The 18,135-nt window shown below is 37.4% G+C and overlaps 2 protein-coding genes across 15 annotated transcripts in view; one reads left to right on the top strand and one right to left on the bottom strand.

Annotated features, from left to right (window-relative positions):
* The window catches only part of METTL5 (methyltransferase 5, N6-adenosine), a 414,631-nt gene that overhangs the window by 218,543 nt on the left and 177,953 nt on the right, over positions 1-18,135 (bottom strand). The gene's annotated exons all lie outside the window — the stretch shown is intronic.
* MYO3B (myosin IIIB) overlaps positions 1-18,135 on the top strand; it is a 212,028-nt gene that overhangs the window by 81,555 nt on the left and 112,338 nt on the right. For all 14 annotated transcript variants that reach the window (XR_007506998.1, XR_007506997.1, XM_049808063.1 and 11 more), the window contains one exon: positions 9,769-9,924. Coding sequence is in view for 12 of the 14 variants with exons in the window: in XM_049808063.1 (XP_049664020.1) it covers positions 9,769-9,924 (156 nt within the window). In the remaining 2 variants the exon portion in view is untranslated. The remainder of the gene's footprint in view (positions 1-9,768; positions 9,925-18,135) is intronic.

Below are 18,135 nucleotides of genomic sequence, written 5' to 3'. Positions count from 1 at the left end.
AATTTTTTGTACTCAATTTAAACACAGCCTTGCAAGCTGAATTTTGTAGTGATGAGTCTATTTTCAGAGTTATTCAATTAATAGATCATCGAGATATATAGGTTTTAAGTGTTCCATTCAGATTTAACTTCTCTGAATGCAGATCAATTTTTTTCACAATTTAAGCAATTGTTTAGTGACATTCTGTTCATGTTACATAAAGAATATTTTACTGTTTCTGTCACTGAGAACATATGTGTTTGACATAACTCATTAATTTCATAGTGTCTAAGAAGACAAAGAGGTTTGCAAATGTCAGAAAGATACAGATTGTGATGTGTAAGGTTATCACCAAATCCGTAAGTTTTCGCATTTTATTCATTGATGTAGACTCTGAGAATCTGTCTACAGATTAACTTGAAATACTAAATTGTGGTACCTGACAAAAGATCTCCACCACTTTTGAGTATTGCATGAGATGTTTTTATACAGATGAATGGGCATATATAATGGATACAATGATCTTCAGCTTTCTAATGAGAAGTTGTAGTAAAAACCTGCAATTTTAGGTAGAGGTGAGAAACTCCCATGCAGGTTTGAAGTTCTGACCCTGTAAAGAATCGTGCTAGATTTTACAAATGTCATAGTATCAAGATCTTTCATTCAGTGAAGTATACTGTTGAGTTCCTTGCCATTAGTGATAAGCACTCATTCTTCCTGTGTTTCCCATGGTTTGTGGGTTTATTGGCTTGCTATTCTCAATTGTAAACACTAACAGTAGTAAGTATAGTGCAGTGAGAAAGATATGTATCCCTGGTGGAGTGGCAAGTCTGTTGGGAAACATTAGCGATTCTAGGATGCATAGAAGATTATAGTATCAGAGAGAGCACGTGAAATAATTGTCTGATGAGACAAAGTTTCCTTGCTCGCTTCTTCAAGCTCCTGTTGTCATTAAATGACAGTATTTCTGTTTCTCAAGTAGTGTCTGCCTATTGCTTTCTCACTGGGATGTTTTTTAAGCTTAATTCAAAGCTTAGATGCTTCTGGAGCTCTAACATTATTACCATTTTTTGGAAGGAAAGCCTTTTGTAATAGCTAATGTTTGCCATCTATCTCTCTGCTTTACTTGAAAGGAAATGTAAAGGCAGGATGTTACCACCTGTTGTTACTACATGGTTTTCACTCCCATAATATTTGGTGAAAGTGAAGGCTGAGCATGGCGGAAGACTGAGGACAGTAAGACAGAAGTGGTAGGCATGAACACTAAGATGCAGGGTGTGAAGGAAGGAAGATGGCAGGAGCGAAGAGAAGTGAAATATGTCTGTGCTGATCTTGTAGTAGTTTGTTTTTAGTGGCGGACTTATTCCTTCCAGTTAAATTATTCTAGTTCTCAAAGAAAGGATGTGTTCTAGATGATCCAGGTTTGTTTGGAATGCATTTTTGATGGTATGAAAGGCAGAAGTATGGAAATAGGAAAGCAGTAAAAATTGGAGTTGCAAAAAATATAAACCAAATAATAATCCACCATTTCTGCCTGATAATAGTACCTTTGCATGGGACTGATGAAGCAACAGTAGAATAGTAATGCTTTATTCCTGTCAGTAGATTTTTAAGTTATCTGTACTTGTAGAATAGAGACAAGAGTTCAGTTCCTTCTTTTACAACCAAAGAAACTGAGACAAAGGGAATCTTTCTCAAAGTCACTCAATAATCAAGAGCAGAGCTGGGAATGAAGCAGTCCAGCATACTTTTAGATTAGGGGAAGCTCCAGGAAGCACAGACACGCCTGCTGTCCTTCTGCGGGCCATGAGGTACAGGTCAGGTCTGGCACACAGTAATGGGAAGAATGTTGCTAATGCCTGTGGACTCCCAACTAGTAGAACTAACCTGATCTCAGCTGCCCAGGTGTTTGTGAATTACTTCAGATGAAGACATCATAGCGTGGCTGCATTTGGGGTTTCACAGCAGAGGGCATCGAGCAGTCAGCTTAATGGTGTGTGAGTGAGTAACTTCCCAGCTGCTCTGTGATTATGGCATAGTGGATCTACAATTGCCTTTTTAGTGGCTGTCCTTATTTACTGGAAGATAGGAAAGAATGCACTAAATACCAAGGGAGAGAAAAATATCTCTGTCCTTAGCTGCCTTTCCAGCTATGACATAAGATGTGAAAGAAATAGTCAGTAGCAGACGACGTTTTCCTTATCTCTTACCTTCTGCCTCAAATCAGGGTCTGCTGTAGTGTCAAAGGGGGATGGATACCTAAAGGGAGAACGTTTGGTACAAATGCAAAACATACTGTTTCTAATACAAAGCTTCAGTTGTAAAAGGTTCTGAAGGCTATTTGTGTTCCTGGGTCTTCAAAGACAGGCCAAAGAAATAGAGCAGACCCATTCCTGATAAAAGGCTAAGAACCCCTCAATTTTGTCATACAATAAATAAATGTTTTTGGTGTTTTTCAGATGCTCCCTAGAATTGTTCTGACTGAATTTCTGTTGTCTCTGGTAATATTCTAAGGGTTTCAACATGAGCAAAGTCTGATCCATTCTAACAGCTGCACGAAGTGCCACTCCATAGCATTTGCATTGTTTGTTCTCTAAAACATGTAAATGAGCCAGAATAAATTGTTGTGTCTACTTAGCCCAAAGGAGGCTGGGAAACCTGTTGTAATTTTTGAAGCTTTAGAGCAGGTAAAGCTATTTACTACACTTAATTTTACAATTTCAGTGTAAGTGAACCTTTGTTAGGTTTCAGATGTGTGCTCTAAATTACACTGTATGGTGCTTGATGTTAAAAAGTAAACTTAAAGAAGATTTATTAAGAAAACAGGTGCTGGTGACATTTCAGTGTTAGAGTATTTCTCTCATTGTTAGGGAAGATTAGTAATTTACAGCATTTGCTACCAAAAGGCAGATCAATAAAGATATAAATGTGTTCTGACTATCGGAATTTATATTATGCATGTGATGATTGAGTACTTTGTCATAAATTCAGTCTTTCATCCTGATATCCGATTGTAGCAGAAGGAACAGTAAAATCCTTGTTATTTATCATGGGATGCTGGTTCAAGACAGGAGGCGTATTTAACCTATATACATACCCTTAGTGCTCAGCATTTGCTTTTTCCAAAGGGGAAATGATATATAGTTCTGAAGATAAGGATATTTGTATCCTATATGTCCTGTTGAATTAGGACTGAAAATGGAAATGCTGTTGGCAAAGCTGTCACAGTTTTTTAGTTAATTTTTTGCAAACAGGTGACCTGCAGCAGTGGGGGATGGGCAGGCCTGGGAATGGGAAGCAGGGAGGCTTCAGGGAAGCAGGCACATCCCTGCATCATGTCTTTTCTTCTCCACCTTTCTGCTGCATGTGACTGACCAGTGTCTGCCACAGCTACGTGTGGTACAGAGATAGGAGGAACAGAGTGATGGATAGGAACAGAACATTTTAACCACTTAAAAACAATCTCAGAGATTGTTATTTTTTGTTCGTTGACTGGAAGGTTTCTGGCCAAATGTACCTGGCCTAGATGATCTTGCTTGTCAGTGTCTGTTCCTCCATTTCTCTAAGCAGGGGGGTCAACCCAGTTGGGGTCATGCTCTTGATTTCATTAATCTTCCACCGTGAAACAATCTGCTGATGGAAGTAGCCAGGAAAGTGCACGGAAGAAAAAATAAAAATCTCAGAATCTAGAGACCTCCTTATCTCTGCTTGGTGAGAGGATCAAGAGAATACCACCTTACTCTTTCTCCTCTCCGTCCGGGAAATCTCTGTTCTAGATTCCCCAGCAGAGCCGTCTCTACCTTTAGGGGCAAGCTGGTAACTTTTTTCTGAGACTGGAGGAGAGTATCTCAGCACCTTAGGATGACCTGAAGTCCTGTGCAAGACCCTGGAAAGCTCTTCTGTCCCAATAGGAGAGTCCTGGAAATATTCCTCGCTGCTAGACAGCAGGTACTGTCTAAGTAGTGAGGTATTTGGGGGGCAGGGGGAGTGGTGTAGAGTTGTGTGAGGAGCAGGTGACAGGGAGAGCAGTCTGGTGGGCCAGGCAGTGGCAGAGAGATAGGGACAAGAGGAGTGGCAATGAGGACTTTATCTAACCATTTGTTGAACAGATTGGAGACTTTTTATGTCTCTTGCCCAGAGGCTGAGGTGTGGATTCCCCAGCTCAAATACAGAGCCTGATATACAGTCATAATTTCTTCCAGATAATAACCTATGCATCTTCTGTGCATGTAGATGATAAACAGCGACTGGATGTCTAGTTGGATATTGGGTTTATGAGACAAAATAAGGTCCAGCAATCCACTGCCAGCAGATGAGAAATCATCAGAAAATGTGGCATACACAAAATGTAATAATTGAAGAAAACAAAATACTGGAGATAGAACATAATGTAACTAAGCTCTAAGGGTTGGAGCTGCTTGGTTTCTTTATTTTTAAAGAAAGTACTTGTGGCCAAATAGGTCATAATAGATATGATGAAAGAGAACTTCTGAAAGAAATAACTGCTGCTGCTCTGCTTAGGTTTGTCTGCAATAGTGAATGTTGTTAGTAATTGTTTTCTATTTCTGAACACACAGGAGACTTAGACCACAATTGCAGTTCTTATGAAATCTATTTCTTTCCATTTATTCATTAGTAAATATTAGCTCATGAATGCTGATAAATATCTCTCCTTTTCAGTCATCTGATTTGCTACTTGCAAAATGGCAGTTTACATTGTTGAGATGTAGCAATTCTAACAATGTTATCGTCCAAGTGCAAGCAGCCAGTGCATTTTTAGAGGCTGTCTCAGACGGGCCTGTGTATATGGGAGCCTGCTCTTATCCCCTGCTAATAAATGCTTCATCTTTGCCTGTAATTGTGGCAGAATGGAAATGGTGCTTAGGAGCCTGGTTGTGAGATTGCAGCAAATGGCTGCAACCTATGTTTAATGTAGTGACACTAATGAATTCTGAGAATTAATTTTCAGCTAAGAAAGCATGATAGAACATACTAGAATTTCAAATTAGGTAATGGATTGACTTTCATCAAGGCAAGCATGTACAGCTTTTGTTTCCTTTTCAATCTCTACTTATTTAACCTTCTCATTATTTTAGATCCAAAAAGTAGCAGACCAAATATGATCATATTTTCATCATACCTTATATGAAACCCATCTTATAGTAGATTTGCTAGTCAATTTGCTCAATGAAAGGCAGTCTCACTACATTGGGTTTTTTGTTTTGTTTTTGTTGTGTTGTTTTTTTTTTTCCTTTGTTTTTTTTTTTTTTTTTTTACTTTGGGATTTTTTCCTTTGGGGTTTGTTTGGGGTTTTTGTTTGTTTGTTTGTTTGTTTTAATCATTTCCATGGGCCAAACAAATTGGCTTAATTTGCAGGTGCAGCACATTTGTTAGTTTTATATGTAATTGCAGCATGGTTGATGTTTGACAGTGACTAAGCTAACTGTCCAAATTGGTCTTAAAGGAATGCTCAAATGAGCACCTGAAGATATTTTAGTTTTCTCCATTCCTCAGAAGCAAATGTTTCAGTGATATGACTTCTTAATATTGTTTTTTACTTGCACAACACACACACTGATTCTGTTGGCTGCATTGAATAAGAATATTTTCTGATAAGTGTCATGATAAAAGCTGTTTTGTTACTGTACTCTTCCTCTTTCAAATGTTAATATTGCTGAATTTTTGTGTATTACTTCTTGATTTCTTTTTTTCTGGCCTTTACACGGAATACATCTCCTTACTGAATGTACTGGCAACTTTGGCCTCAGGCACCCATATGATTAACTTTTTCACACATTATAGTTCTATTTCAGGGTGCAGGTCAGTAGAAAACACTGTGATAATGCTCACCTTCATGCCGGCTTTAGCATTGTAAGAGCTGATATTCTATGCTAAATTATTTTTTTCTGAGGAGCAGTATGGCGTCAATACTGCTTCCAGTGTAGGAGATGATGCCTTACTGAACACCTGCAGTGACACTGGCAGTCTGATGCATCATTTTTCACTAGCCCATAGGTAGTGGCCCAAAAATTGTTACTTTACAGGTAACGTTGACTAACAGCAGCAGCATGCATTCAGTGTGGCACCAAAAGCAACACAGTTGAAATGACAGTGTGTAGAAGCAGAATATGTAAATATACTTCAGAATACTAATAGGTCTTGTCTACATACAGAAGAATTAGTACAAAGGAATATGCACCAAGAGGAGAAAAATAAGTCTATCTTTTCATTTTCATATGACAGCTCTCCATCCTGCACTCCATTGCAGCAGGCCTGGTGATACACCAAATTGGCACTTAATATCTGAGTACGCACTGAGCCCACAGTACCTACTGTGACTAAGCTGAGAGCTGGTTACTGGCACTTGAAACATAATAACGAGTAATTTCTGCAAGTGACTGCGTCAACACTTCTGCTGTTTCAGAGCAAAAGGAGAGTGTATATGCCATACACACTTCAGTTCCCTATGGCCTGCCTGGTCTTTCTGCTGCTGTGTTCCTAACGTGCTAGGAACTTGCGGTTTAACTTGATGAATTAAACCAACTTCAGTGGAGATGTACATTTTCCTGTCAGTCTCTTCCCTGAACTGGAGTAGAAGTACTCCAGACATGAATTTTAGCAGCTGTCCCTCACCCTTGCATGGCTGTTAGTTACTAGCTCTCTGCTGTGTTGTGATATCTCACTAACCATCTGAAAGGGCTCTGTTCTTCCAATATAGGCACAAACTTTTGGTACAGTAGTAGGTGTGCTCTGTCTGAGCTTGGAACAGACTGATCACAGAATCATGTGGATGTGTCTTGTGTCGTTAGCTTGGTCATCTTACAAATTCATGAAGTTTTACTTGTGTTTCAAGTGAAATCCTAAGTGACCACAGATTGCAAAAAACATCCTACTACCAGAGAATGAAGGCTGCATATAGAAGAAACAATATATAAACTTCGATAGTTGCAAAGCAGAAGAATAGCATGCATGCAAAGTGAATAGTCAGCAGGGGATTGGCAGGAGTATGCAAGAGAAGCAAAGGTAGTCCTAAAGTGGTCTTCAAGACTGCCTCCCTGACAGAACTTATGCTCGTTAAAACACCTGCCAGACCTAAACAGCTAGCATTTCAGGCACATAATAAAGAAGCTAAGAAGATTTTTCCCTAAAATGTTTTCCTTCTGTCTCTTCTTGTCGGGCTTCCTTAATGAATGCAGTATCCTGGACATTTGGATGTTTGACCTATGGGCCATCTATATGGAAAAATTTCTCTTGCAACTTCTGGATCTTGTCCATAGAGTGTCTTTGGAGGTGCATTGCTCCAGAGCTCAGACTAGAATTCATATTAATAACTACATACCATCAGGTAAAAGATTTGTATGTTCTTCACACTTTGGTAAACACAAGATATTCTGTCTGGAACTACCAGATTTCTTGAAGAGAATCCATTTAAACTCTAACATTATTATCTGAAAAGCAACTGCCATGACATTAGGGCCTATTGCGGTAGGACAAGGGTTAACGGTTTTAAACTAGAAGAGGGTAGATTCAGACTAGATATAAGGAAGAAATTTTTACACTGAGGGTGGTGAAACAATAAACAGGTTGCCCAGAGAGGTGGTAGGTGCCCCATCCCTGGAAACACTCAAGGTCAGGTTGGATGGGGCTTTGAGCAACCTGATCTAGTTGAAGGTGTCCCGGCTCACAGCAGGGGGATTGGACTAGATGACCTTTAGAGGTCCCTACTAACCCAAACTGTTCAGTGATTCTATGATTCTGTGACACAGCTTCACTTGGATTCAGTTATATTACTGAAAAATTCCTGATGTAATCAAATTTAACAAGAAAATTTATATATTAACAATATAGCATAAACACTATAAATTTGTAATTATTGTTAGAATGATAAAAATCAAATGAGTTGCATGAGCTTTTCTGACTGAAATCTCCACTTCAGATACTCGCCTTCAATCTGTGATCTTGTATACTACACAGTTTTTTGTTGGTTTGGTTTTTTTTCCTCTGCCTTCCTGATTAATGTTATCTTTCTTTTCAATGCTTTTTTCCTTTCTCTCTGGAAACATATAAATTTAATCAGGATTGGCATAGACCATCTTGACCGTGTGGGTGTATTGACTTCTAAAACCCATGGATCACAAAATGAAAAGGGGGGGGGAGAGATGACACACGACACACAGTTGTCAGAACCTGTTGAAGGCTAATGATGGATCTCTTCTTGGGGAGAAGGACAGTTATTTATAGCCCTGTGCTCAGAGGGATGGAAATAAAGCTGGTTCTGATACTTTAGTCTTTCTATCAGGAGGCTACAGTTCTAGCCTACAGCAAAATTCACCAAAATAGTTATAAAACTGGTAGCACATTTTACAGACTGTCTTTTCTGGACCAGATGTACCAAGAAGAGGTTGGGAAAATGGTTTTCAGAAATCTAAAGTATAAAAGTTATGTTCAAAGATACTTCAGGATCATTTTAAGACCAGACTTTAGGCTTCAGTAAACTATTGGAGGTGAGACTAAACTTTAATTATTTTGCTAATGTGTTTGGTAGTATTTGAAGTCAATTAATGTGTATGTGGGATTTTTTTTAAGATGTAGTTTAAATTTTGCAAATTGATACTGATAGAATATAGATTATTCTAAGAGGTATTATAGTTTCATTGAACTTTTGCCTAAAAAGATAATCTTTATTTGTGATATTTGGCCCTGCTAAGGAAGTACTTTAGGTGTATTGCTTAATATCAGCAAATATAAGATGTAATTGTAAAGTATGTACTATGAACGCATCTCATCAAATAAACTCATCTTGGGCTGTAATTCATTGCAATGGTAGGTGCTAGAAGGGAGATATATACTGAATTGCAGCATTTCTTTTTCACATTCTCAAATAATGTCAATATTATTATTTAAGCAAGATAAAAAGATTACATTAATATAAAGAATTAGAGGGTACTTTACAGCAGTCTAATCCTGTTAGATCACTCTTCTCTTTGGACTATTATTTCAGCTTTATTGTACAGAAAAGAATTAAACTTTAATGATGCCTTCCTCAATTTTAAATTGTGATTATATAAATTAGCATGATACTTTATTTTATGCTAATTTAATAGGATTTATCGCTTTACTCATTATTAGATCACCTGTTCCTATCACAAACAGAACTTTGATACTCTGGCTAGCATTTAATTCTGACTCATTCATTTCTCTTCCAGTCTGAATTATGTAGGTCTGAAGAATTTTCTGTGATTCTTATGCTAGCACTTATTATTGCAATATAGAAGATCTACCTAAAACATTAATTTTAAAAAACAAAACAAAGCTCTATATCAAAGTTCTGACTAGTGTTCTATCACAGGTTTCACTTGTGGTTTTTAATAGGCTATATACTAGTCAAACTAGTTCCTAGTCAAACTCTCATTGGAGAATAGGTAGAAAATTAAAGTGAATGAAGTGTTGTCTATTCAGCTTAGGTCATGTTTAATGTATATTAACTGTACAGCACTTACAAGATACGATGCCATTTTTTCATAGTAAGCTAGTTACAGTTAAAAAGAGAGATTAAATAAGCTCAAATTCATAGCCTTTGTACTAGTATACTTGTAGGGTGAATTCACTTAGTTAAGTATTTTATGCCAGATTTATTCCAATGTAGAGAAGGAGTCCTGTTGCATACTGAGGAACTCAAATTTGTGGAAAAAGAAACTACTGTATAATAATAGCCACACAGTAAGCTGACTCAAATCATGCTGTAATGAAATAACATCATTGCCTGAGACCAGTATTTCTCTGTCACAGGTGTCTTATAAAGGATTTTGAAAAGCGTCCTTCAGTCACTCACCTGTTGGAGCATCCATTTATTAAACAAGTACATGGTAAAGATATGTCTCTGCAAAACCAGCTGGCTGAGCTCATCAAAGAACAACAGCAGCTAGGTTCCATAGCCAAAACAAGGTACAGTACAATATACATGCTGCAGCCCTCCTCCCCCACACTAATCCTGGAAGCACAAATTGAAACTTTGAATGCACAGACATTTATTGTTCCAAATGATCATATTAATACATTGACTAGCAGTATTAGTAGCAGTAAGTGCTGTATGCCATGTGAATGTGAGAGACATGTTTTCCCATTCACACATTGTAAAGCTAATTTCATCAGCCATAATGCAACCTTCTCCTTAGCCTTCTTTCTCCCACTTAACTCTTTATATATGTTCACTTCTGGATCAGTCACAGAGATGCTAATAATTCCAGAATGTTCTGGTTTGTTGAAATACATATTGGCATGATGAAAAATTATATCATATTTTAGTAGCAGATCTTTAAAAACAAGACTGTGAATAATGAAGTAACTACTAGAAAAGGTTAAGAACAGAACACTTTAAAGTTTGCTGTTTGATTAGATACTATTAGTAAGAAGGCTATTCAGTACTTAATTGTTTTGTCTGTGGTTTAATAGTAACTGCTATTTTTCATTCAGCCTAGTAATTAATTCTAAAATGTGCTTAAAAAGCAATAAATGTTTGTCAGCAGCAGTGGGATTTTTTTTACTTTTGAGGCCGATTGTAAATATGTCTTAGTTTAGTTGTTGTCCAGAGGGTGGCAGAATTTCACTGTTTCAAAAGAGAATTAAATGCAAATGAACACACCTTCCTAAGCTCAGCAATCATTCTGTAATAAGAAATTTGTCTACACTGAGATAAGCTCTGGCCCATTATTATAAACAAACACCTACTAATGTTGATGAAGAAAATTAAATGTCATAAGTCATAAACATGTATATACTTATATGCCATAGGACTCTGTAGCTTAAATGCTAAAAGCCCAAACAAAAATGTACAAGTTAAAATAAAGGAATAGCTATATGAACAGTTTCAAGGTGAAGTTGACTGCTGTGGGTTTGTTGGTTTTGTGTATTTTTTCTTTTCTGGAAAAACATACCAGGAAGTGCTTACTGTGGGTGAGGGAGCTATGCCAGTGTTACACTAGAAATTTCTGCTTCTCTAGCCTCCTAAGCAGACCTTCTCCATGTAATACCTCACAGGTCAGATTGCCTACAGCTGTGGGTTGGCTGGCCCAAAAGGTCTCAGAGTTTTCTCAGCTGTTGACCAAATAGAAGATACAGACAGAGTAAAATGATCCTTGTGCTAAGAGGAGCTCTGAAATGGATGCCTTATGGTATTCCAATACATTCTTATGGGATCTATCTCATAATGTAGATGAGACGGAAACAAGACCAAGACAGCATTTCTTTCCTCAAGCCTTTCCATATATTGACTGGGAGTGCTGTGACAGACAAGCTTCTGCACGTTATGCATGACTGGAATGTAGGAAGGATTTTGCTTCCCAGCACCCCCAGTATGAATCAGTGCTCACCTAAGGGAGTTTAACTCCTTGTCCATCCTGTCACCACCTAACCCATCTTAAATATTTTGTTTGCCAAGGGTGATTATTTGCAACTTGTGTGCAGTAGTACCTGCAGATTGCAGTGGTATAGGGGACTCTATTGCAATGGGTTTAGTCCTAATCTTGTCCTCCCTACCAGTCTTAAATTCTATTACTGTCCCTGCTGCCCCCAGATTTACTTGGCCAACTAATCCGAGGTTCCCTGTCCCAGGTTATCTGACCCATCTTTGCCATCAACCTCCATTCACTGTTCCTTCTGTTTGTCCTTAAGACCTTGTTCTATTGTTAGAGTCACCTTCTTGTGTCTTCTTCCTCTACCACTCCAATAGCTTCTGTTTCTAATCTCCATCTTCTTCAGCAAGTCCTAGTACAGGTGGTTCTATTTTTCCAGCCATTTCTCTGTTCTTGGTGGTTTTCCTCACCTGATAATGTAGGTTGCAGCCCTCTTGTTCTTTCTTATAACTGAATTCACCTTTCCCAGGTCTGTTATAGTTTCTCTTCTACTCTTAAAGCTCTACTGTCAGCAGACTCTTTGTACCCATCTTGTTCTTTCCTGGACTCTTAGTTTGCTTTTAGCCATGCCCCTTAATTAGGTGGCTGCTGCTTCTGCTAGTGAATGATGAGAGGGGAGACATGATTAGGCTGCTGGAGAAATAGTCATCTTTACCTTCACTTTGAAGCCTATGGGCCTTGCTATTGGCTTCACTTTGAAGCCAATGAGCCTAACTGCTATTAAAGAATGTCTTTCTGATTGTTGTGGCATTATACTATGGTATCCTTACTTGTTCTTTGAAGCTGAGAGCATGCTCAGCGATTTAAAAAATTTAGTGATCATTTACCATTGAAATCTACAACGTTGTTCAGAATGATGAAGTGCTGATTTTCCAAGGATTTGAAACTTGATCAAATTGGTACAAACTTTAATGAGATTGCAAAAGCATATCCCTGCAAAATATCAAGTCTGTGGGACAGACAGTTAATAATGGACTACAAACATAAGATTATTACAAGAGAACCAACCACCAGGACCATCTAATTATAATTTTCCCCAGAGGATAGACATAGTCTCATAGTAGTAAAGAGCTTGGCTCTGTAATAGAGAGATAGTACCCCCTAGGACAATTGGTACCAATTAAAAGTCTTTAAAAACTCTGTAATGTGGTTATAAAATAATTTTCAATACAGAATCTGACATGCAGAAGGACACTTGACCAGATGGTACTGTAAAAAAATTTACTGGCATTCATTTGTGGTGATCTTTAGAAGTCATCTGAATGTATAGTCACCACTTCAAAGTAAATAGGCCAATTAAAACCGCCATCGAGTAAAACCTTTCTATTATACCATTGGATATATGTGCATGCTTTTTCTGTTTATTGATGTGCCCACGACAGGTACAATGAAATGTGCGTTAATTCCCTGGTGTTCAGAGATAAAGAAAAGTAGATGCCCTTTTTTAAGAGTACAGCAACACTACAGATCAATCATTTAAAAGATAAGTAAAAGAGGATGTTCTTAGAGCACAGGCTGAAAATTTCCAGGAACTGGAAAATCATTAGGATGCAGGTGTTAACAGCACTTCTACTGTGAGGGAACGCAGGGAGTCACTGGTGATGACAACTGATGAGGAGGTATCTGGGTTTTGTCTCATTTGAAAGTCTTCCAGCATCAGTGCTTTGCATTTGCATCTTTTGATTCTTTATTGACTCAGCACCTATGTTTTTTTTAATAGGATTCTCTTTCCAATTGAGCCATTCCAGTTTTGCTTATTTTGGGACATCACTTAAGGTCATTGTGCCTGAGAGCAAGCCTTCAGACTAGAAAGTCAGTACTACTGATTTAGAGGGTATGATGGAGAGATGTGGAGGGCTGATCTAACAGTTCACCGCTACTGAAAAAGAGAGAACTGGCTTCTTTCTCTCATTTTCCTATAGCTCCCAGGAACAAGCTCATGGTGCTGTTTTTATTGCAGCTCCAGTGATTTTCAAAACCTCCTGAGCTAGAGCTTCTAAAGCAAGAGGGAAAAAAACTAAGACAGCAGAAACACACAGATAATTTTCTACTCTGTTAGTGATTGCAGAGGGGTGCCTCAACTGATGTAGCTGAAGTAAAGGAAGAATACTTTGCATGACTGAGAATAACAGGGAGAGGGGTAGAAAGAAGCAAGCTGTCCCGTTTTGGCAGGATCATCTGAGTTGACCTCTGGAGCCACAGACTGAAACATCTCCTTAATTAATTCAGTTTCTTTCATTCTTCATTTATAAACTTTTTTGTGTGCAGCATAGCTAGACTTAACTTCAGCACAGTTCTTCATACCTCTGAACTGAAGGGGCACTTCATTGTACTTGCTGAGCTCAAAGGAGCCTATAAGACACACCTTTGTTGCTGTCATCAGTTTGTTGCTGACAAACATATTGTCATTTTGCCATGAGATAACTTACTAGAGAGCTTTATACTGTATTATTTCCTTTAGGTTAGAAATGAATAAGAAAAGGGTTGTGCTAGCAAGAGATGACTTTTAAAATGAAAAATGGCATTAGCAATTGCTCCTGCTTTTTTACTAAAAAAGACGCTTTTTGAAACTTTTTCACCAGCTTTATTTTTCCCTAAATTATTTTCATCAGTGAGATGCAGATATCTCCTATCCTTATGCAAATAGGTGTTTTCAGTTTCAGAAAACCCAGCCAGGATACCTCTCTTTCCACACTTCTAATGAGGAAGAAGATTCTTTTTTCATCTGTTGGCATCTTTCATCTGTTGAAATCCTTGAGTTTTGCCATGGTCTTGAGTGAAGTTGAAATTTCAGCATCAGCACTCCATTCCTGCATTGCCTGTTTCTTATAGTATCATGGGGAAAAACTTTATGAGAAAGTCCAGTGTCATGGCTGCATAAGGATAAGCTCTGGGTATTATCTTTATCTCTTCTCCCTGTCCCTTTTGTAAGCTATCAGTTAACTAGGTGTATGTTTTGTCTGGTTTCTAACAGTACCAGGGCATAAATGCTAATTAACAACAATATACTTTTCATTAGCAGCTTTGCCATAGAAGCAGTTATATGAAGTTTAATTTTAAGAAATGTATTTGGTGTTACATAGTCTACTATTTCTACTTTTGTAAAAGTTCTTTTATCCTTAAAAAATAGAGGTTAGTACATCAGAACATTGCTTCACATATATTTGTTCCAGCAATGCTGCATTTTGCTTTCCCGTCTGTTCTAAAGTCAAATACATCATTACTTTTTAACACATGGATACTGATTTGTAGTTCATCTCAGGAGTCAGCAGTCTTATTCCCATCAATATATAGCTGCCTTTAGGCAGGAAGCATTTCTTAAAATCAGAAAGGATGCTGTCACAGGCTCTCACTCAGGTTTTTTTCTTTTTTTTTGTTTTACCAATCCTGTACTCACACAAGGACAGTGAAATGCTTTCAGGTTATTCAGAGAGTGTCCTTGTGCATAATAACATTGTGAGAACAAGAAATGTAATTAATTCCTAAAGACTTGTACCTCATGTAGCATTAAACTGAACTGGAAAAAAGTAGGAATGTAAGTTACAATAAGGTGTGGACAACAGAACAAACAAACATTGGTCAGGAATGATAAGCAGAGTTATAAAAACATTCTTGGTACAGTAATAATAACTGAGTGTTGATAAAGACTTTGTGGCTAATTCTGTATTCTCTAAGAAAGGTACACAAGTTGAGTTGGTAGTAATCTTGCTGTATTTCAGGGATAAGTTCTTCAAGATAGAGATTCATGCAATTATATGTCAGTAAAATACCAAGAATGTTTAGGCACCCTCTGAATTATAATACAAAAACATGGTAGAGGTTTGTGTTTTATTCCTCATTCTCTCTCTGAATTACTGAGTAACCTCTGTTACATACCTAACGTCAATATTTCTCTGTCCCTCCACTTACGAAATGCCTATTAATAGCTTTACTTAATACATGTTACCTACAAAAAACAGATAGCAATTTCTCTGAGGCAAAAACTTTGTCTTTTACATGTTCTATAAAGCTCTACTATACCTTTGGTCACTGTAAACCTGTCAATGAAGATCGTCTTTTGATCTCTTGAACTCATTTGTGTGGTCGGTTGCTTTTTTGATTCGTAGTACAAGAGATTCCAACATAATGCCTGAAGCTCTAGCCATTTTTTCTTTCATTCTTTCTGCCCTAGAGTCTGGGAAGACTCTAAGCAAAAGTATGTTACAGATTATGGATATTGTTAATTCTCACTTAACAGTAAGCATTTGCTCTGTTTGTGTGTATCATATTTTTGTTAAATAGTGTTTGAATGTGTTTGATAATCCGTTAAGGGAGAGTATAAGGGAGAGCTGCTGACTTTCCAAATACACCTTTTGATCTCTTGAACTCATTTGTGTTGTCAGTTGCTTTTTGGATTTGTAGTACAAGAGATTCTAACATCCAGGCTGATTGCCAGCCTGCTGAAAGAAGTCGTCAGAAGGGATTTAGTCTGTTTCCTAATATTCCTAAATGTTAAATGACTCTTTGTGCTGTCTACATTGGCAAAACATACTGCTAAAAGTGGGCGTGTTCTCTGGAGTTTGTTTATAAATGTCAAATATTATCCCCATTTTTTTGTCCTTGTCAGGACTTAATCTATACCTGGCAATGTTGGCAGCTGGTTCAGTGTTGAAAAAGTTGAAAAACATATGTCAAAACTTCCAAAGTCCTTTAAGCTAGGCAGTATCTCAAGTTCCATAAAGAATGTTTAAAAATACCATGGAGCTTGTTATGGAGACATTTAAAAGGGAGACTCAAATTTGGAACCCCGATATTCTGTCCATTGTGCCAGCCCTTTCTTACATAAATTTGAATGATAAAGTCTTGCATCTTTTAGGAAGACTTTCTCAAAAAAGTAAACTTTCCATTTTATTTCATAAAAAAAAAAATTATAAAATGTTTTAGTGGCTTGTGGGTAGTAATGGAAAACTGGAGGATTTTTAATATTTAACTAAAGGTTTGAAAAGTACTGGCCATCAGCAAAAGTGAATAAAATAAAAATGTTCTGGGTTTTTTTTCCCCTTTGAATGTACAACAATTAAGAAATTATCTACTTATGAACAATCTTAAAATAACAGGTTGCTCTATCCAGTATAGCATGCAGGAGAAAATCTAAAAAAGTCAAGTCACAACAGCATGTGAGATGGAGAAATTCAGATGTAGTATGAGATCTATTAACTGTCTTTTGACTGTGGTGGAGGAGCAGGACATCAAGGAGGAGAATACATGATTAAAAACTTAGAATTGGAAACAGGGAAGAAGAGTCTTCACAGAATGCATTCTAAAAATTTTGCCTTTGGTAATATTCTTATAAACCATCTTTCAAAATTTTAGATACTGTTGGGTCCCTGTGTGGCATTTGGCTGTTCTTTAGGGGGAGTTCATGTGGGGCAGCTATATGAAATGCAGTAGATAAGTCTATAATAATTTTAAGGTAACAAAAATATTTAATAATCACCAGTTGCTGTCTATTTTAATTTTGTTAGCTCTGTCTATCAAATATCACAGTAGCTGAAGTTGAGTAAAACCATGGTCTTCTATATTTCCTCAAGTGATTAATAACTCCTGGCCTGAAAATTCTATAATTGATTTGATGTTTGAGAGTTAATGTTGATCAAGTATCAAATGGTTTTAGTTACATGGTTCAAAGTGGCAGTTTCTCAGCTATCAGCAGCTTTGAAGAGCCCAACTCCAGATGTGGCTCATTCTTCTCTTGGGTGTTTTCCTATAGACCAGGTAACTTATGTTCCTGTAATGGGGAGCAGACAGTTATGAAACCTTGCATTTTGAAGGATTAAACTGTACATCAGGAAAAATCAAACTTGAAGCAGCTATGGGGGAAAAAAAAGAAAGAAAAAAAGGAGAAAAAAAAAAAGGCGAAAGGAAGTCTAAGCATCTAACAGTTTGAGAAGGGCAGGTATGTTCAGGCTACCTTGTCAGATATTAGGATGAGACTACAGTGGCTTGGCAGCTTCCCCCTTCTTATTAGCCAGCTGGATTACAGCAGCAGTCCATCCAAGGAAGTAATTCTTACAACCAGATATCTAGCTTCTCTGCCAGCTCACATTTAGTTTTGAAAGCAATTAACTGCAAGGAACTTGATTGCATCCAGCCAGTAATTTCCTTTGGACTCAGAGATAATAACAGAAACAGAAATAGTCCTCTGATGCTACACGCAATGTAATTTAATGCAATTCTTCTAGCCTTCATCTAAATGAATATTAGGCAAGTGAGTTTAAAACTTTCTTCTTCTTTTTTTTTTTTTTTTTTTTAAATTGCAAAGCTGCTGGAGCCCCCAGAAGTGATCCTTGGGCTGATTATAGCATATGTGTTTACTGGAGGTTGCACAGACTTTCGTTGTAGCTGCAGCATTTATATTGTAATTAAGGCTGTTTCAGTGTTTCTGTTATGTCCTTGCTTCAACAAATTACTCCAGGCTGAAACTTGATGTACATGAGCAAAATTCACTCTTTGCAATGCACAGGTAGTAGACTGTATTTCTCTGTGTGGCAGTAGCACACTCTCCACTCTTTTTTGTTTCTCATTGTGTTGAGTATTTTTCTTGTAAATCTCAGTTTAGGTGCAATTCATGTTAAAATTGGCAATAATGTAAGAAGAACAAGTACAGAAACAGTTTTTCCTATGTGAGTCCTAGGAAAAAAAACAGTAAACGTAAATGCTTAACTGCACCAAGAGGCCAAAAGAAAGGCATTCAAAAAAGAATTTT

This window comes from Accipiter gentilis, chromosome 1 (assembly GCF_929443795.1).
Source record: "Accipiter gentilis chromosome 1, bAccGen1.1, whole genome shotgun sequence".
Taxonomy (NCBI): Eukaryota; Metazoa; Chordata; class Aves; order Accipitriformes; family Accipitridae; genus Astur; species Astur gentilis.
This window is presented reverse-complemented; position numbering and strand designations above follow the sequence as displayed.